A 21,720-nucleotide genomic window follows, 5' to 3' on the forward strand; every position below is an offset into this window, starting at 1 on the left:
AAATTGTTTGGGTGACCCCAAACTTTTGAACGGTAGTGTATATATATACATACATGTATATATATACTGTATATACACACACACACATATATTTACTGTATATAAATATATATATATATATATATATATATATATATATATATGAGTAGTTTTGAGTTATGTTTGTTATCAAAAATGAAGATCATACAACCGAATGAAAATCCTCAAAGTCTGGTGATTTCATACATTTTGCCAGGGGTTTTATAAACTGTATATGATAACTGATGATATACACACACACATATATACATACATATTTACATATGTACACATGGAGGTAATGATTGGAAGAGACTGAGATGAAAGTCACTTGTTTTGCTGCTTTAAAACTCACGGTCACTTCATTAGGTACACCTGTATCGTCAAAGGCAGGCATTACTTTATTGACAACAGTGCAAATGCGAGCTGGGAAGATTATTGCTAGTGTTAAATTTAGTGAGCGGTCGAGTTAAGTTGTCTGCGTGATGCTGTTTTAACTTGATGACGGCGAATGAAACCACTCATGAGGAAGCAGAGCTCGTGTTCCTGAACATTAAAATAACAGCACGGTGAAATAAACAACATTGTCGTCATGCCAAGTGTGACAAAACATGCATGGAAAAGTTGGAAAAAGCACAAGTACAGTGGAACTTCGATTTACCGACCCTTCTTTTTGTGAACTTCTCCATTTACGATGGAGCCAAATATGCGAACCATGTCTCAAAATATGAACGTTTCATTCATTCACTCATTTTGTGGGCCGCTGGAAGTCTTAGGGTGCTGCCATTTTTAGGCAATTAACCTATTTTTGGGACTATAACGCGCACTTAAAATCCTTTCATTTGCTCAAAAAATCGACAGTGCACTTTATAACCTAAATGATGTAAATAGGGGCCAATAGTAGTTTTTGCTTTTGTTAAGTTATTTGTGCCCTACACACTTCTTTTTGTTAAAACAATTATAAGTAGCATTCAATACAATACATCATCTGATTTACAATAAGACTAGCAAGTTACATATTTAATAAGATAAGCTTTATAAAAATGTGTTAGTGTTTGTTTTCTATAAAACATTTTCACTTCTATGATAGATTGTCAAAGTATCAGATCGAAAATGTGGATGTGCTTGATTACGTTTGTCGTACCTAATGATGTGGCCAGTAGGGCTTATTCCTCATAATTTCCCCCTCTTCTTCCGAGTAAAAGAGAATATTTAATCTGCCCGCAGGCAGTAGCTGAAGTATGTGAAAAGCTGTGCCAGCAAAAGGAGCAGGAGTCCCAGAAAGAAAGGTGATAAATAAAAGATGGAGCAGCTCCTGGTGTCAAAAAGCAGCAGGAGGAGTGAAATGAGCGAGGAGGAAGAGTGTTGTCGCACAACAAATTCTTACCGGGAGAGAAGGGGTTGCTTGATGTGATCAGTGGAACTGTGGAAAGTAATAATCATATGAAAAGTTGACCACTTATGGCTGACAAAATGTTCAAACAAGCTCAGTGATGAGAATAAAGTTGTACAATTAGCTGGTTATCCTTAGCGCTAATCGTCTTCCTCCACTTGTCATGCAGTTTGACTGGCTAGCTCATATCCTCCCTTGAAATTTTCAAACACTTTACAACTCACCTGGTCTGCCAGAGAATAGGAAGACGGAGCAGGATTAGCGATTTAGTGGCAACATTTAGCCCCCGCAGGTCGTTTGAAGAAAGTGACAGGCAACAAAATCGAGTGGAGACTTTAGCAGTCTCTGCCAAGAAAGCTCAAAACGGATCTTTTCAACGTGCAGGTGCAGGCCACGCCCACGTTTAACAGGTAAAATAAATGAACATTAAGGGTGTAACGGTACGCAAAAATTTCGGTTCGGTACATACCTCGGTTTAGAGGTCACGGTTCGATTCATTTTCGGTACAGTAAGAAAACAACAAAATATGGCTTTGCATTGGGACCAAGTGGTCATCCATCAGATGACAAAAACATTAATATATGTATCAAAGAAAAGTGCTAAATGGATTTAATGTGTCCAGAGTGCAGCACTATTTTTTTATTTGCCCTTTTGCTTTTATTGTGCAAATTACAATAATAAATTATTAATATTTCGCTAAGATGTGTGTTTTGTTCAGAGTTTTTAGCATCTTTTATGTAGAACATTTACATTTGTGTATATCACATTACAGGGGCCCTTAACCATTTTGACCTTGTGGCCCAACTTTACCACTACAGAGGAGTGCGGGACTTAACTCAAATATTAACATCAAATCTTGAATTTGAATCATATTCAATAATTATATCTAGCCTACCTACAGTTTAACAGTATAGACCTTGTCTAAAGATATGAAATGTGTTAAAAAAAAAGGTTAGGTCAGACTGATTACAAAAATAAATAATAATCAAATATACTGCAAAAGAAGGTACTCATAAAAACTGATCAAAATAAATGTATTTACAATTACGCATGGCTAAAATCAATAAATTTCAACAAATTATATATACTTATGTTGGATATATATACATATATATATATATATATATATATATATATATATATATATATATATATATATATATATATATATATATATATATATATATATATACATATATATATTAGGGCTGCAACAACTAATCGATTAAATCGATTATAAAAATAGTTGGCGATTAATTTAGTCATCGATTCGTTGGATCTATGCTATGCGCATGCGCAGAGGCAAATTTTTTTATTTTTTTTAAATAAACCTTTATTTATAAACTGCAACATGTAAAAACAGCTGAGAAACAATAATCAAAGCAAGTATGGTGCCAGTATGCTGTTTTTTTCCAATAAAATACTGGAAAGGATAGAAATGTAGTTTGTCTCTTTTATCCGATTATTAATCGAAGTAATAATCGACAGAATAATCGATTATCAAATTAATCGTTAGTTGCAGCCCTAATATATATATACTGTATATATATATATATAAATAAATGATAAATGGGTTATACTTGTATAGCGCTTTTCTACCTTCAAGGTACTCAAAGCGCTTTGACAGTATTTCCACATTTTCCCATTCACACACACATTCACGGCGGGAGCTGCCATGCAAGGTGCTAACCAGCACCCATCAGGAGCAAGGGTGAAGTGTCTTGCCCAAGGACACAACGGACGTGACTAGGATGGTAGAAGGTGGGGATTGAACCCCAGTAACCAGCAACCCTCCGATTGCTGGCACAGCCACTCTACCAACTATATATATATATATATATATATATATATATATATATATATATATATATATATATATATATATATATATATATATATATATATATATATATATATATATAAGTTGGTAGAGTGGATATATATATATATATATATATATATATATATATATATATATATATATATATATATATATATATATATATATATATATATATATATATATATATATATCTCCAACAAAAGTATATATCATTTGTGGATATATATATATATATATATATATATATATACATATACATACATATATATATATATATGTATCTATCTCCAACATAAGTATGTATAATTTGTTGAAATGTATTGAATTTAGCAATGCGTAATACTAATCAAATATACTGCAAAAGAATACATTTACATACAATTACGCAGTGCTAAAATCAATCATTTTAGCACTGCGTAATTGTATGTAAATGTATTCTTAAAAATAAATATATATATATAAATAATATATATATATTATGTTTGGTAAATAAACTTTCAATAAAATTAAAGAGTAAATAAAAATACAGCTTCACTACTTTAGTCATAATTTTTGCACCCCAGACTTCTTCTGTTTGTTTGATATTCTTTTTACTGCCACAAGTGGTGGAAAAGTGTATTACAATTCAGTACCACAGTTGAGAAACAGATATGTTTGCCTGCCCTCTAGGGGGCGCAAGTGCCCAACATGGTTAAGGTACACCGTTATATTACATATTAAAACCCTGCTAGCCTCAGAGTGTGTTTGCTTTTACCGGCTTTGATGCTGAAAGCTCTGACGTCCGCTCCCAAGTCGTTGGAGGCGTTGCACAGGGCGCTGATGTCCGAGGCGACGATGACGGACACCACGCTGCGTGTCATGTGCTTACTGGATTTGCTCGCCACCACCTGCCAGCTCTGTGAGACCCAACAGGGGGGAGGGCATTGGTTTTGCATAGCAGGCGGCGAAAATGATTGCCACGGACGCCATTGCACGTCTGCATCGAGTCACCTGACTTCCCACGAAGATCCACGTGATGCTGGGGGCCGGGTGGCCCCGTGCCTCGCAGCTCAGGTTCACCATTCTGCCCACCGTCTCTTCCAGCTGCACCTCCTGCTCCTCGCCCACCAGCTGAGGACCGCCTGTATCACGCACACACAACCGGCGCCATCTTACACAGGTTTTTTAATTCATTATATTTACAGGTCGGAATGACGGACCGTTAACGACGATGTGAACGGAGCCGCTGGTGTGCAAGGAGGGCAGGGAGGGTGCGGTCACGTCGCAAACGTACTCTCCTGTCATTTCATAGGTGACGTCCTGCAGGTGTAGTGTGTTTCCTCGATCCATCATCTTACCATCCTACACACACACACACACACATTAATCACAGCTTACTTGCATATCCTTCAAATGCCGTGATGGCGTTGGTGCATAGAACCTTGTGCCAGATGGTGGATGTTTTCAGGGAGGACAAGGCGTTACAGGTCGCGGTCAAATCTTCACCTCTGACCAAGTCCTCTGATTCTGCAGGTACCAGCACAGCAGGGTCCAGGTCTGAACACAACACACGTGGAAGTTTATTGTTTATTGAATGGATCCCCATTAGCTGACGCCAAGGCGACTGCTAGTCTTCCTGGGGTCCATATAGGAGCATACAAAATTAAAATACAAAGAATACATGCATTACCAGACATTATACAATGGAAAAATACAACATAAGATAAAAAGCTAGTTAAAACCAGTATTAAAAATTCACGTCATGTGGGCAGCTGCAATAAGCTGTCTTGAATGACAATTTACTTTGTGAGAGATTAATGTGAGATGGCAATTGATTCCAGAATGATGTACACTACCGTTCAAAAGTTTGCGGTCACATTGAAATGTCCTTATTTTTGAAGGAAAAGCACTGTACTTTTCAATGAAGATAACTTTAAACCAGTCTTAACTTTAAAGAAATACACTCTATACATTGCTAATGTGGTAAATGACTATTCTAGCTGCAAATGTCTGGTTTTTGGTGCAATATCTACATAGGTCCATTTCCAGCAACTATCACTCCAGTGTTCTAATGGTACAATGCGTTTGCTCATTGGCTCAGAAGGCTAATTGATGATTAGAAAACCCTTGTGCAATCATGTTCACACATCTGAAAACAGTTTAGCTCGTTACAGAAGCTACAAAACTGACCTTCCTTTGAGCAGATTGAGTTTCTGGAGCATCACATTTGTGGGGTCAATTAAACGCTCAAAATGGCCAGAAAAAGAGAACTTTTCATCTGAAACTCGACAGTCTATTCTTGTTCTTAGAAATGAAGGCTATTCCACAAAATTGTTTGGGTGACCCCAAACTTTTGAACGGTAGTGTACATACATACATGACTGTATGTTTGAGGGGATTGGTCCTGGGAGCAGGAAGTGCCAAATAGCCATTGCTGGCATTCCCAGTGTCATGAATATGCGTGTTAGTTAGGAAGTGACTGAGTGCATGACGGCATGGGGTTGTGTGTGTGTGTGTGTGTGTGTGTGTGTGTGTGTGTTCCTCACAGTGCACATTGAGCTGCATCTCTCCTTTGACCTGTTGGCGAGTGTCGCTGTCCAGTGGGCGACACTGGTAGATGCCGCTGTCTTTGCGCGACACCGCCTGCAGCACCAACACGCTGCTCTGGGCTTCCAAGTCCACATTAGGGTCCTGCAAGCAATCACAAAGGCCTCAAATGTAAAAATAAAAACAAAAGAAGTAGATTTTTAAAACACAAAATAGTGTTAATTTTTCCAACAGTGATTTTGGTTGCATTTGTTTACTCAATTTCAGCGAACAACAAGCACTTATTACTCTGTTTTTAATTAGTTACTGTACAGGGCTTTTTTTTCTGTTTGCCACCACTTCTCCAGACTGGGCGCTGGCTCCCTTACTTGTCCCTGATTGGCAATCTGGACACACCTGTTATTTGTTGCTATATAGGATGCTTCTAATGGATCATTTGTTTTTGTGCTTGTACCTCCATTGCATGCTTTGTGTCTACCGTACCTGCAAAGTTTTCCTGCTCACCTGTGGCCCGCTCCATTAATTACACTTTCTACCTGCACTTTGCCTGCAGTCTCTGCATTCTGGTGTTCCAGACCAACACAACCATAACAATTCATCCATTCATAATTACATTATTAGCGTCTTTTTGCGAACTTTTCAATATAAAGGGGCCCTATTATGCAAAACCCACTTTTATAACCTGATGGTACCTGCTTCTGTGTACCGTATTTTTCCGACTATAAGTCGCAGTTTTTTTCATAGTTTGGCCGGGGGTGTGACTTATACTCAGGAACGACTTATGTGTGAAATTATTAACACATTACCGTAAAATATCAAGTAATATTATTTAGCTCATTCACATAAGAGACTAGACGTATAAGATTTAATCGGATTTAGCGATTAGGAGTGACAGATTGTTTGGTAAACGTATAGCATGTTCTATATATTATAGTTATTTGAATGACTCTTACCATAATATGTTACGTTAACATACCAGGCACGTTCTCAGTTGGTTATTTATGCGTCATATAATGTACACTTATTCAGCCTGTTGTTCACTATTCTTTATTTATTTTAAATTGCCTTTCAAATGTCTATTCTTGGTGTTGGCTTTTATCAAATAAATGTCCCCAAAAAATGCGACTTATACTCCTATGCGACTTATATGTTTTTTTCCTTCTTTATTATGCATTTTCGGCCGGTGCGACTTATACTCTGGAGCGACGTATAGTCCAAAAAATACGGTATTTGGGATCTCCATAAGTCCTAAAATTGTGAAATCAAACCATGGAGGTATTGCAGAGATATTAATAAAACTATCTTGCCTTCCTTTCTACTTATTCCAAACGGTCTGTTTGGAATTTTTTCAGTCCTGTGGCATTTTTCAGGCCTGTGGTGTCTATGTATCCAAAAGGTATGTGCGTGAGCTCGCCATTTAATGTTCGAGCATTTGTGGTCCGAACGACAAAATGCCTAAGGTACGACACAAAGATCGAAAATGCTCTGTTGTTGTTTGCGTTACCCAGCACAAGTCACTGCAAACTTTCAGCCTCATCTGAACACAAAGCGCCTTCAACTCGGAAGAAGTTTCACTTCGTGTGTGCAGAGCACTTCAAATAGTCCTGCTTCAGAAACCTGTGCCAGTATGAAGAGGGAATTTCCCCAAAAATACTTTTAACAACGGGCTCGGTGACTACTATTTACTATTTATGGCAAGGGAGGAGACAATGAAACGGTAAGTAATAACAGCAGATTAGAAATGTCTTAAAGATACTTAGCTTGATTTATTCACGCTTCATGAATCAATTTAAGTGGATCCCGACTTATTCGGGTGTTACCATTTAGTGGTCAATTGTACGGAATATGAACTGTACTGTGCAATCTACTAATAAAAGTTTCAATCAATCAATCAATCAATCAATGTGTAGCTAGCTTAGCCTTCTAATGTAAGACAACTGCATCACCATCCTCCGGCAAAATAAATAAAGATTTTCCTAAAAACGACTTCTAATTGGATCAGTGCCTACTGTGTTTGGTAATGGACGAGTAAATTATATCAGTGTTTTTCAACCTGTTTTGAGCCAAGGCACATTTTTTTCATTGAAAAAATACGGAGCCACACCACCAGCAGAAATGTTAAAAAATGAAACTCCACCAGGTTGTCTTTTTTTTTAGTTTGTTCTTTTCCTGTGTGAAGTGCTTTAGTTCCTGTCTTGCGCTGTTATTTTGGTGGCTCTTCCTGTTTAGTTGTAGCAGCTTCACGCCTTCCTTTGAGTGCTATTGCCTGACCTGCTTTGTATTGGCAAACAAGACTATTTCAGTTGTGCGGACGCTATCCTTCTTTGTGGGGACTTTGTTGATTGTCATGTCATGTACGGACACACACCGTAAGTCTTTGCTGTCGTCCAGCATCCTGTTTTTGTTTACTTTGTAGCCAGTTCAGTTGTACTTTCGTTTTGCATAGCCATCCCTATGCTTCAGTGCCTTTTCCTAGCGGGACTTGCCTTTTGTTCATTTTTGGTTTAAGCGTAACATACCTTTTTACCTCCCGCTGTGCTCTGCATATTGAGATCACCACAAAGCATCCTCGACGCGTTCCGACTTCTACAAAGCGATGAACTACCTGCTGCCACCTACTGATATGGAGTATTACATGGTTACCCTGGTGAGCTCTATACAGCACAGACACTAGACAACAGCACATTATTTGCGGATTATAATTATTGATTTGCAAATAATATTTTTTGGACCAATTAGGTGACGTTGCATAATCTCCCACGGCACACCAGCCAATATCTCACGGCCGGGGCACAGTGGTTGAAAAACACTGAGTTATATAATCTGTTATTACGGTAGCAGTGTCGCACGTAGCGTAGATGATAGACTTTAGCCTCTGTTGTTTACAACTCGAAGCAGCCGAGCTGAGTTATTTCCATGATGTAAAATGGTAACGCCTTTTTTGTCGACATACACATGTATACGCCCAGGGTCTAGCATTAGAAAGTTACAGACTCGGTAGAAGTTTAACCTTAGTCAGCGTATAGTTCCAGACCTAAACGTCAGCGTGGCTTCGTTACTGGCATCACCGCCTTCCTTAGTGCAGACAACAAAACACTGTGAGCCGCTGGTCTTGCCGTATCATCTGGTATGTTGTTTTGTGGTGCAAGTCACTCAAAAAAGATGGCTTGTGGCGGTCACCAAAGTCCATTTAGAAAAAACTACAAAGTATTTCTACCGGGCGGGGGCGAATGCTTACTGAACGTGAGGGGGCGTGGTGAGGAGAGGTTTATTTGCATCCAACAACTTCGCCTCTCAAAACAAACCGTCTTAAAAGGGAGAAAAATAGGTCTATAAGGCATTAGGTGACAATTACCTTGGGAAATGAGTGGGTGGGTATTGTAAGGGGTGGGGTTTATCATGTTACATATTGTAAAATGTGCAGACACCTCAACTTGCTGTTGCCATGACCCATCATACTGTACTGTCTGCAAAATTCAATAAAAATATTTTGGGGGAAAAAAAGGTCTATAAAACAACATTTATGCACATTTTCTACCAAAGAACAACCATTACATTTTATGTAGACCACAATGAAGTGTTTTAAATGTAGAAAAAAAATCATCATATGACCCCTCTAAGAACCATTAGATCGAGCCAAATATGCATCCATGTTCACGCTTCATTCATTCATTTTGTTGTCCCGGTGGCAACTATTTTGTGTCATTTTGCTAACTCATTAACCAGGGAAGAAAGAAGGAGGGAATCGCTGTGGAATTATAAAAGAAAGAGTATTTGCGAGGAGTACATCAATGGCGCCCGTAAGTATGGAAGAATTGGCGAAGCAGGCTTCGTACCACAGCAAGTTTTTAATGTGACGAGAATTGTCTTTTCTGTAAAAATCTGCCAAAGCAGACTCGTATCAACAGCGGAGAAGAAGGCACTCGCGGAACACAAACAGAGAAAGGATTGCCTCCTGATTGTCTCTTTCAGCAGACACACACACGGCCCCCTCCTTTATCCCCCTGGTGTCTGCCTGCTCCCTGATCCAGTCAGCTGCACATTCACAGACGAATAGGTAGAGTGAACATTTTACTTTGTAAAATGTTTATTATTGCAGCAATATGGTTGTTAAAGGTAAGGATTTTTGTGGATTCTGATCGTTTGTGAGGGTACCAAAGAGATTTAAGTGAGTGCGCGAGTTGGCAGAGCAGCGCATACAGGACAGTTCAGCTTGTTGTTTTGGCTTGTTGATAAAGAGATAGATCCATTACCCTTTAATTATGTTTGATATACAGCACTGTATAGCTCTTTTTATTGTGTTCAAAGTAGAGATGTCCAATAATATCGGTCTGCCGATATTATCGGCCGATAAATGCGTTAAAATGTAATATCGGAAATTATCGGTATCGTTTTTTTTATTATCAGTATCGTTTTTTTGTTTTTTTTTATTAAATCCACATAAAAAACACAAGATACACTTACAATTAGTGCACCAACCCAAAAAACCTCCCTCCCCCATTTACACTCATTTACACTCATTCACACAAAAGGGTTGTTTCTTTCTGTTATTAATATTCTGGTTCCTACATTATATATCAATATATATCAATACAGTCTGCAAGGGATACAGTCCGTAAGCACACATGATTGTGCGTGCTGCTGGTCCACTAATACTACTAACCTTTAACAGTTAATTTTACAAATTTTCATTAATTACTAGTTTCTATGTAACTGTTTTTATATTGTTTTACTTTCTTTTTTATTCAAGAAAATGTTTTTAATTTATTTATCTTATTTTATTTGATTCATTTTTTAAAAAAGTACCTTATCTTCACCATACCTGGTTGTCCAAATTTGGCATAATAATGTGTTAATTCCACGACTGTATATATCGGTTGATATCGGTATCGGTTGATATCGGTATCGGTAATTAAAGAGTTGGACAATATCGGCATATCGGATATCGGCAAAAAGCCATTATCGGACATCCCTAGTTCAAAGTATACAAATATTCACTAAAATATGGACTTTTCCAGGCTAGAACCCTTTATTCATACTTGCATTGTTTCCTATGGAGAAGTTTGCTTCAATATATGAACTATTTACGAACCCTGTTCAAGAATCATTTAAGCTGCTAAATCTCGATTTCACTGTATTAAATTTTGGACAAAAATTTTTGCTAAGAGTTTGCTCGGTTTTCGTGTACCAACTCAGGTATCATACAGCCAAACTTTTTGTGTGTTCACGTCAGACTGGTTCTGCCAGGTCACATGGGAGTAAATTGTGCACGTTTATGTCGACGCGGGGGCCCCCGCGTTTGAAAGACGTCCCCTGCGTGTCTCTTGCGTGTCGCCCCTTTCTGTCTCGGGGACTTTTGGGCAAAGAGCGAGAGAGAAGGCATTCTTACTTGCTCCCTGCTGAAAATGAAGGTCGGCGGGGGGTTGCCATCGCCGTGGCAACGCAGCTCCACAGTGTCCCCCTCTTTGACCAATCCCTCAGGCGACTCCCTCCACAGCTCCACCATGGTGGTGGGGTCTGGACAGAGAAACGCACGCGCACACACACACACACACACACACACACACACACACACACACACACACACACACACACACACACACACACACACACACACACAGAGAGAGTCGAGTTAAACAGTCTTACTCAGCATGCGGGTTAAGTCCCATTACAAGATCATTTCCATGAGGCTGACAGCACAGACTGTGTCACAGGAGCGAAAACAAAGGTCCAAGTGCCTCAACAGAAAGCTAATGTGGCTATTAAAGTGCCTTACACAACACTTAGCCAACATTTGACAGTCTGAAACCTTAACAAGCAGCTTTTCGCCAAACAATGGGAACAAAGTGATGCTGTATGTTTTACAGTGAAAACACAGCAACATTTTTTGCATAATTTTCTGACACAAATAGCAGTCATCTATTCATTTATTTGTATTATTCTTCACTTACAGTGGACGCTGACGCCGACGCTGCTGGACTCTACGGTCCTGATGGCCCCCGGAACAAAGAAGCTGATCTCGCAGGAGAAATTAGCATCCTTGTCCTCCTTCTGCACCTTGTATTCCAGCGTGCTCAGCATCGAGTACAATTTACTGGACTCAAGGGAATCGTCAGTCCACACGTTGACACCTGCAGGAGCACAATGTTCGTTTTTTACAATATTGACAGTCAAGAACTTTGAATTACAATGTACTAGAACAGTGTTTCCTAACCATAGGGCCAGGGTCTATTGTTGTGCCACCAAAACATGTGTTTCTCAGCTGTGGTCTCTTTGGGCTGCAGTGGTACTCACTTGTAATACACTTTCCCACCACTTGTGGCAGTAATGACAATAACAAACAGAAGAGAGGCATATTTGGCTTGATCTAATAGTGTCACAAATTGGCATGACGTTGGTGTGTTCGTGATCCCAATGTGCGGAAACAGGAGGCAGCGTGCAGGGAAAGAAAGTATTTCATTCTATGAACAAGATGAAAAGACAAGAAGTTGTGCCGCTGAGAAGCGCACGTGAAGCTTAAGGCAAAAACTTAAATCTCTTAGCATGGCATAGCAAACAATGAAACGTAAACCACAGCATACAGCTAACATGAAGCGAAAATAGTAGCGTATTAATGGTCCGACTGGATGGCGTGACTGGCATAAAAAGGTGCTTGAGTGGGAGTCACCGCAGGTGCCTGTGCTAATTACCACACAGAGGCTGGTGTGTACACTCAGCGCTCCCAGCAACAAGAAGGTAAGCAGGAGCACTGTCAACAGAAATACACACTAAACACATGAGAACTATAAGTGTCACGGCACATGCGCAATCCCGCATGTCATCTGCTGCAAGCACACCCGGCCCCTCCGCTAGAAGCACGCCGGGACACGCCCCTGCTTGCTTTTCCCACATCGCGGTCTCGCGCCTGCACGGCTGCGGGCAATCACCAATCAGCGCACCTGGGTCTGATGAGGACAGACAGCATAAAGACCAGCGGACCCGAAGATCCAGTGCCTGGAACGCCGTTCACTCTTCGTATTAAGCATCCCGTCTCTGGCTTCCCTCTGTGTACTTGCTCTCTCTATGCCTTCCCTGTGCTAGTGTCTTATGTCCTCTGTGTTCCCCGCCGTGTTCCCTCTGTTTCCCGTGATCGAGCTGTGTGCCTCAACTTCCCACTGGATTCTGGACTGCCTCCCTCGATCCTCGACCCCTGCTTGGACACTGACCTCGTTGCCTCTCTCCAGCCCCCGACCTCTTGCTTGCCCACGGACTGCCTTCTCACTTTGCCCCTTTGGTCTGACCAAGGATTAATCCAACACGCACTTACAACAAACTCTGGTAACATTTATATAGTTAATTCTACACATCGTCTCGCAGCATTCACGTTTAGTAGCATACACACCCCAACACATCATCAGCATCAAGTTCAATAAACCTATTGAACTGACCTCTGCCGTTGTGTCGACTCCATCTCCCGCCGTACGTAACAATAAGAATACTAAACCAAGATATGACCTGTGCCAACAGGTCATGGCAAGTAGTTTGTAAATCAAAAATTACGCAAAAGAGGGGTTCGTAAAACGAGGTTCCACTGTGTGTATATATATATATATATATATATATATATATATATATATATATATATATATATATACAAGCACATATTCATATGTATGGACAATTATCCTATCATACATGATTTTGGAAAGTGGCTAGGCAAGGCAGGAAAAACCCCAAACAGAGATTCCAACCATCCATCTCCTGACTTTGAGGCCAACGTGCTAACCACCGTGCAGCCTTATAATAATTCCACTCAGGAGACAGAAGGGCTCAAATGAATCATGAAGGGCCAAAACTGGTATAAAATACATGAACATGAAAGGCGTATATATGTATGTATGTATAACGTCTGACTGCAACTGTACATACACAATAGGTCGGAAAAAAATCATCAATTGATACTGGCTGAACTCAGTTCTGGAGTAGAGGTAGGCAGAGATTTAGTGTGGAGCTTTGCGTGGTCACTTACGTCCTGCTGCGGGCACTATAGCCATGTTGTTCCTGTACCAGGTGATGTTGGGCTTGGGAAAGCCGTTACGGGCTTCACACGTTGCAACCTAAAGGAAGTGACAAAGCATTGAATGTAGTTTATTGTGGTGGTTTATTGTGCTCCATGGTAACAATGGGCAGCTGACCCACCTTTGACGGCATCTCATTGGTCACTGATATTCCAGTTTGGACACCCTTGATTACTGGAGCCTCTGGTGGAGCTGATGAAGAAGCATTTTATCCGATTAGGGTCCTAATTTACTGTTCATATCAATGGCTAAGAGTGTTGTCGTTATTTGTGATCTTAAATGTTTGTGAAACCGTAACCCGTCAGAATGGGCTCAAAAAAGCCGTTTGTGTGTGTTTGTGTGTGTGTGTGTGTGTGTGTGTGTGTGTGTGTGTGTGTGTGTGTGTGTGTGTGTGTGCTTGCGAGGGGGAGCGTGACAGCTGACAGTTTGGCAACAACTGTCAAAAAATCAGATTGATAGACGCTACATTACGTATTTTTCGGACTATAAGTCACAGTTTTTTTCATAGTTTGGCCGGGGGTGCGACTTATACTCAGGAGCGACTTATGTGTGAAATTATTAACACATTACCGTAAAATATAAAATAATATTATTTAGCTCATTCACGTAAGAGACTAGACGTATAAGATTTCATGGGATTTAGCGATTGGGAGTGACAGATTGTTTGGTAAACGTATAGCATGTTCTATATGTTATAGTTATTTGAATGACTCTTACCATAATATGTTACGTTAACATACCAGGCACGTTCTCAGTTGGTTATTTATGCGTCATATAACGTACACTTATTCAGCCTGTTGTTCACTATTCTTTATTTATTTTAAATTGCCTTTCAAATGTCTATTCTTGGTGTTGGCTTTTATCAAATAAATTTCCCCCAAAAAATGCGACTTATACTCCAGTGCGACTTATATATGTTTTTTTCCTTCTTTATTATGCATTTTCGGCCGGGGCGACTTATACTCCGAAAAATACGGCAAGTATTTTCTCTGAACTAGTCACATAATTTAATGGTCACGGTTGAGATGAAATGTATTATTATGAAACATCCGTTAGTCAAAGCGTGCCCAAACGTGGCCGATATGCATGATCACCTTGCATTTTATGACGTGTGGTTGCTAGGAATGTGTACCGAATTCGATATTTTTACAGGCACCGACCAAATTCTGTTGGTGCTACTGGGTATCGATTCACGCAAAATTAAACAGTGCCATATTTTGATACCTTTGTTGTACGTGACATCATGTCCGGTTGCAGACTAAACACCCGCTCAATAAACAATCACTCATGCAGCACTCAAGGTGCACTCAGCCAAACTCTCTTTAAGTAATGTTGCAATTTTCAACACCAAACAACCAATTGGTAGAAAACACTCGGACATAAAGTAAGGCTCCACTCTTCCAAAATGCGCTAACTTGATGCTAATTTGTATTGGATTTGTCATAGAAAAGCTACTAATAGCATTACCATTTTTACATTCAACCAATCAATCAATTACAATTTATTTATTTAGCCTCAAAGGGTTTCACAAACCACACCGATATCCCCTAAATCTGAATCCACATACGGGCAAGGAAAAGCTCCAAAAGCCTGAGTTGTGAAAAAGAAAAACCGTTAGGAAGGGGTCGAGATGTTGGGTGAGCGGCTGCAATGGATGCATAGTGGGTACAGTTATTTAATTGTCACATTAATAAAATTACTTGGCACATTCAACAACTCCAAATTTAGTAATAAAAACTACAAGTTAGAACTAAGATGAATGTTAAAATCAAACAGCTGGTGTGTAATAAGCCCAATACTTACTTAGAGTATAAATACTTTTTAGGGCGCAACATAACACATTTAGCTTACTGGATAAAGCAACTCCCAGTACTGCCATCTTATGTCTTGGAAGTGCAACTTGGAATTAACATTTATTAACACTTAAAAAAGAAAAAGTACCGAAAACTGGCACCGTTGAGTACCGGTATCGTTTCCCAGGTACTGGCAATCGGTACCGTATCAGTTCAAATGCAAAAACCCATTCCTAGAGGCGTTTAAGAGCAAAAGTATTTAAATCGATGGGAGAATACTCAGAAGGTGGGAGAAAAGGACCCGTGATGATTAAAGGTTATTGTAAACTTTAAGTGGATTTCCTCACCAAACACCCTGAGGTGAGTCTTTTTATCCAATTGGCCAGCCGCCATAGCGTTCACCGTGCAGAAGAACTCCCTCTCGTCTGAAAGCTGGACCTCCTGGATGCTGAGTAGGGTTCCCTGCTGGTCAAAGGTCACCTGGATGCGGCCGCTGTAGTCTGTGCCCTCGTCCACTGTTGTGACATTGTCTTCGCCGTAGAAGATCCGGACCCGCTTGCTGCTTTCTTGGTCATTCTGGATAGAGAGGTAAGGATTGGAACGCTGAAGTAAAATATCAGCATTATGTAAATATGACTCACTAAATGTTGGTCACACTAAGTGAGACAAATGCAATCCATCTTGCACATGTGGACTCACCACAAACCACTGGATATAGATCCGGCTGGGCTTGATTTCAGTGATATTGTACTGGCACGGGATCTCGGCCGAGTCGCCCAGGTACACCTCGACACTCTCAGGCGCAGTCCCATCCACCCTGGCCCACACTGGAACACATGAAATTACATTCATGAGGCAAAACAATTCCATCGCGACCAATAGTTGAATTCCTAATACGCAAGCTAACCCTAAATCTACGTTGTCTTTGGCACAAGACGGACGGGAACAGAAGAGGAAGAAAGTCCACATGGCGTGCTTCTTTGTCTCCCTTCCGCCTCGCTAACTGACACATCTTGGCCAGAAAAGCCGTTTCCTGGGCATCATCGGGGGGAATTTAGGCACACAAGAAAGAGAGACGAGTCGCCAGGCTGAATCCCTGAGCCAACTTGTTCTGCAGCCATGTTGGACTTGGCTGCTCTCTTCTTTCGCAGTGAGAAAGAAAACATTTTGGCACAATGTTCTGTTTAATCTGGCGTGGAGTGGTTTTGCGAGACGGCGGAGGATACTCTTGTTCTCCACTTACACGGTCAGAAATAACTCAAGTCATGTGTTTCCTCAAACCGCCATGTTGTAGTTTTTTTTTTACATTTGTTTGGGTGATATTTGCTCGCAGTGAAAGGGGATCCTAACTATGGGGTGCTGTTGTGTTGTGTTCAAACTAGACACTAAAAATGTTAGCTATGTATGTCAGTTGAGATTGTAGACAAGTTAATGAAGTTAGTGAAGGCTACAATTTCTATACAGTGGTACGGCCCACTTGTATGACTCAGTTTTTGAAAATGTAGGCCCTGGTTTTCGTATGTTTTCTTGTTTATCAAAGTTACAGTACACAGATAGTAACAGACTAGTCTCTTTGCCTGTGTATCCGTCTGTGGACTCAAGCACCAAACAAAGAATGGGGACTCTCAGTGTCTGCGAAGAATGGATAGTGGTCATTTGTTCATCATCTTCATTACTAAATACTAGGGGTGTAACGGTACACAAAAATTTCGGTTCGGTATGTACCTCGGTTTAGAGGTCACGGTTCGGTTCATTTTCGGTACAGTAAGAAAACAACAAAATATAAATGTTTTGCTTATTTATTTACTAAATTTGTAAACAATGGCTTTATCCTTTTAACATTGGGAACACTATAATAATTCTGCTCACGTTAATCAACTGTCTGTCTGTTATTTCACTTTACCTTTTTTCTGTGTTGATTGAGCTGTGTTGAAGCAGCAAAAAAGGACATTATGTTAAATCAAGAGTTTCTGTCTCTGATAGTTGATATAATAATGTAACTGCATCATTAAGCCTACATGAACTCCATGGTCTCTCCTATTGCTATAGTACCATTTTTTCAGCTATAGTTACATTAATCATTAGAATGGCAGCAGCCTAGTTTTGAATGGCAGGGTCCCTGCTATCACATGCTGATAAAAATACAACATTTACATAATAAAAATCAACTACAGGCTTCCCAAATGCTGTAATAAATTAAGCATGATGAGTTGACTTGAAACTGTTTAATGTTGCACTTTTGTTATGTAGAAGAAAAGTTTTGTCATTGTATTTAACCTGACCAACAACTTGAGGCAGTTTAATGTGCTTTGCTGTCTGTAACACACACACACACACGCACACACACACACACGCACCGCAAAATGAGCTAACGTTACGCTAAAAGCTAATTAGTCTTCACCTTAAACCAGGACTGCGAGCGAGCTGAACTGCCTTTTATATTTCTAGAAGGTCAACGGGCTCATAGTGAAGCTACTAGTAGTTGACTGAGAGGTGTTTATTATAATTTGGTGAGAGTCCGCTGCCTGATGCTTACCTGCTAAACGCTAAGCACTGACTACATGCGCTCTGAATACGCACTGCTGATTGGCTGTTATTGCTCTGTTTGTAACCAATCAGATGGTTGTGTGGGTGGCACAATGTTGGGTGCTGTGTAGAGGACTGACAGAGACAGAGGCAGAAGGAAGCCGAGGCGGCTACTTAATATGTTTGTGTGGAAACTTGTTCGGTACACCTCCAAACCGAACCGTACCGTTACACCCCTACTAAATACTACACACAAACAGTGTAGTAGAGTTGGGCAATATGGCTGAAAACTTTATCACGATATACAGTGCATCCACAAAGTATTCACATTCACTTTTCCAACATTTTGTTACATTATAGCCTTATTCCAAAATCCTCAAAATTCTACAGAAAATACCCCATAATTAAGATGTGAAAATGTTTTTTTTATCAATTTTCAAATTAAAAATTTTACACTCAAAAATCACATGTACATAAGTATTCACAGCCTTTGCTCAATACTTTGTTATTTCACCTTTGGCAGCAATTACAGTCTCAAGTTTTTCTGAATACGATTGCACAAGCTTGGCACACTTATCTTTGGCAGTTTCGCCCATTCCTCTTTGCAGCACCTCTCAAGCTACATCAAAGTGGATAGGAAGCATTGGTTTTCATCTAGGACAGGGGTCGGCAACCCAAAATGTTGAAAGAGCCATATTGGACCAAAAATACAAAAACAAATCTGTCTGGAGCCGCAAAAAATTAAAAGCCATGTTACATACAGATAGTGTGTCATGAGATATAAATTGAATTAAGAGGACTTAAAGGAAACTAAATGACCTCAAATATAGCTACAAATGAGGCATAATGATGCAATATGTACATATAGCTAGCCTAAATAGCATGTTAGCATCGATTAGCTTGCAGTCATGCAGTGACCAAATATGTCTGATTAGCACTCCACACAAGTCAATAACATCAACAAAACTCACCTTTGTGCATTCATGCACAACGTTAAGTTTGGTGGACAAAATGAGACAGAAAAAGAAGTGGCGTAAAACACGTCCTAGAAAGTCGGAGAAAGTTAAACATGTAAACAAACTACGGTGAGTTCAAGGACCGCCAAAATTAGTAGGACAAAACGGCGCTCGCCAAATACTCGAATCAGTGAAGCATGTTTAATATAAACAGTGTGAATTATAACAATTAAGGAGGTTTGTGTCATGTTTGTCCTCCTACATAAACTATATTAACACAAAAAAAATAATAATTTCCCCTCATCTTTTTCCATTTTTCATACATTTTTTAAAAAAGCTCCAGAGAGCCACTAGGGCGGCGCTAAAGAGCCGCATGCGGCTCTAGAGCCGCGGGTTGCCGACCCCTGATCTAGGATGTCTCTGTACATCGCTGCATTCATCTTAGTCTAGTCAGGGAGGTCACCAAGAACCTGATGGTCACTCTGTCTGAGCTACAGCATTCCTCTGTAGAGAGAGGAGAACATTCCAGAAAGACAACCATCTCTGCAGCAAACCACCAAGTGGAAAGTGGCCAGATGGAAGCCATTTCTTAGTAAAAAATTGCCAAAATTCACCTAAAAGACTCTCAAACTATGAAAAACAAAATGATCTGGTCTGATTAAAAAAAGTTTGAACATTTTGATGTTTGGAGAAATTCAGGCACCGCTCATCACCAAGCAGATACCATCCCTACGGTGAAGCATGGTGGTGGCAGCATCATGCTGTGCGGATGTTTTTCACCGGAAAGAACTGGGAGACCAGTCAGGATAGAGGGAAAGATGAACGTGACATGACACATCCTGAATGACAGCCAATGCTTCCTATTAAACCCGATGGAACTTGAGAGGCTGCAAAGAGGAATGGGCGAAACTGCCAAAGATAAGTGTGCCAAGATTGTGCAATCGTATTCAAAAAAACTTGAGGCTGTAATTGCTGCCAAAGGTGCATCAACAAAGTATTGAGCAAAGGCTGTGAATACTTATGTACATGTGATTTTTTCATTTTTTATTTTTAATAAATCTGCAAACATTTAAAAAAAAAAAAAAAAACATCTTCACATTGTCATTATGTGGTATGGTCTGTAGATTTTTAAGGACAAACAAGAATTTATTTATTTTGGAATAAGGCTGTAACGTAACAAAATGTGGAAAAAGTTAAGTTCTGTAAATACTTTTTTGAATGCACTGCAAGTGTTTTATGTCGGTCAATATCGATAATCATTGATATTTTTTATGACCTATCAAATAAGGACCAGGGGAAAAATATATGAAATGTAAAGGTTTTAATTTAAACCTTCCTCTGATTATAATCCCCTCAGCTATCAAAGCAGAAAGGAAGGGACATGTCAACACAAGCATGGAAAACTAACAACGTAAACAAAATACGAAAATCACAAACAACACTTAAGAAACCTCCTCTTAAAATGAAGGTGCAAAAATAAGGAATACGTAAGAAATGCTTAACAAAGTGTAACAAAAGAGTGCAAAGTGTGAAAATGTAAACATAGCAAAACCTGAGAAGAACTATTTTCTGCAGGTTTTATGCCAGGAAGTTACAGCTGTGCTCTAAAGGGTGAGCGCGGCTAAGGTCGGTGAGGTATTACCGGTCTTGGCGGGGACGAGCGCCTTGCATAATTTACAGTTCGTCTGACTATGGCCTGTTTTTAAAAACCCAATCATTCTTACTTTCTCTTCTCACTCCTTGCAAAAAATGAACTGCGAGACAACAAGGTGGCGCAACCAAACTTCTGATAGTTGGTTGCTGAATTTCTCAATAATGTAAGTATGTATGTATTTATGTGTGTGTGTGTGTATTCATGTATGTATCTATCTATCTATCTATCACCTGATTGGCTGTTAGGGTGTCACTCCCACTAATCAGTGATCACTTCTTACATTGTTTGGTTACCAGCGAATGAGTGCCTTTGTTCTTGCAACCAAACTTGCTTCCCTTCTTCCGATTTCTTCAAATAAAGAATAAAAAATGTTTTTGAACATTTTATCAAACACATTTTTTTTTAACTCATATCGATTTTGTGTCTACTGTGATACATATTCATTTTGTTTTATCAGTCTACCCCAGGGCAGCTGTGGCTATGAAAGTAGCTTACCACCACCAGGTGTGAATGAATGATGGGTTTTTAACATGTAAAGCGACTTTGGGTACTTAGAAAAGCGCTATATAAATCCCAGGTATTATTATCGCCCAGCCCTACAATGTAGACATCTGCGTCTTCTCCTTTGAATGTATGAAGCACTGTGTTCTCAGCACTGTTCCCGTGATGAGGCATTCAAGGGCACTGCCTAACTCTTTGCCTTTCAGAGAATCTTTATGCTTTTTTCATGGAGAAAAACCATCCATCATGGGACCAATAACGTGAGAAACACTGTTGAATCCAAGAAAGAACTAGTAGAAAAGTAGGAAGGTTGTGTCTGTGTGGCTTTGACGTAGGAATAGACTTTCCCTCCATTCCTATGAAAAGATGTGATGTAATCCGAACACATCAGATGTAGATTGTGGTCCAAAATTTGGTTGTGAATACTCATTAGCATGAGCTAGACCTCCATGT

The 21,720-nt window shown here is 39.8% G+C and overlaps 1 protein-coding gene across 2 annotated transcripts in view; it reads right to left on the bottom strand.

The window, feature by feature from the left end:
• The window catches only part of mcama (melanoma cell adhesion molecule a), an 89,814-nt gene that overhangs the window by 3,530 nt on the left and 64,564 nt on the right, over window positions 1–21,720 (bottom strand). For both annotated transcript variants that reach the window (XM_062049056.1, XM_062049055.1), the window contains exons 2-13: window positions 16,330–16,457; window positions 15,978–16,206; window positions 13,959–14,029; window positions 13,789–13,876; window positions 11,732–11,911; window positions 11,170–11,297; window positions 5,780–5,924; window positions 4,675–4,790; window positions 4,454–4,595; window positions 4,245–4,375; window positions 4,009–4,150; window positions 1,406–1,441 (exon numbers count right to left, since the gene is read on the bottom strand). In XM_062049056.1, coding sequence (XP_061905040.1) covers window positions 1,406–1,441; window positions 4,009–4,150; window positions 4,245–4,375; window positions 4,454–4,595; window positions 4,675–4,790; window positions 5,780–5,924; window positions 11,170–11,297; window positions 11,732–11,911; window positions 13,789–13,876; window positions 13,959–14,029; window positions 15,978–16,206; window positions 16,330–16,457 — 1,536 coding nt within the window. The remainder of the gene's footprint in view (window positions 1–1,405; window positions 1,442–4,008; window positions 4,151–4,244; window positions 4,376–4,453; window positions 4,596–4,674; window positions 4,791–5,779; window positions 5,925–11,169; window positions 11,298–11,731; window positions 11,912–13,788; window positions 13,877–13,958; window positions 14,030–15,977; window positions 16,207–16,329; window positions 16,458–21,720) is intronic.

Source organism: Entelurus aequoreus, linkage group LG05, assembly GCF_033978785.1.
Source record: "Entelurus aequoreus isolate RoL-2023_Sb linkage group LG05, RoL_Eaeq_v1.1, whole genome shotgun sequence".
Lineage (NCBI taxonomy): Eukaryota > Metazoa > Chordata > Actinopteri > Syngnathiformes > Syngnathidae > Entelurus > Entelurus aequoreus.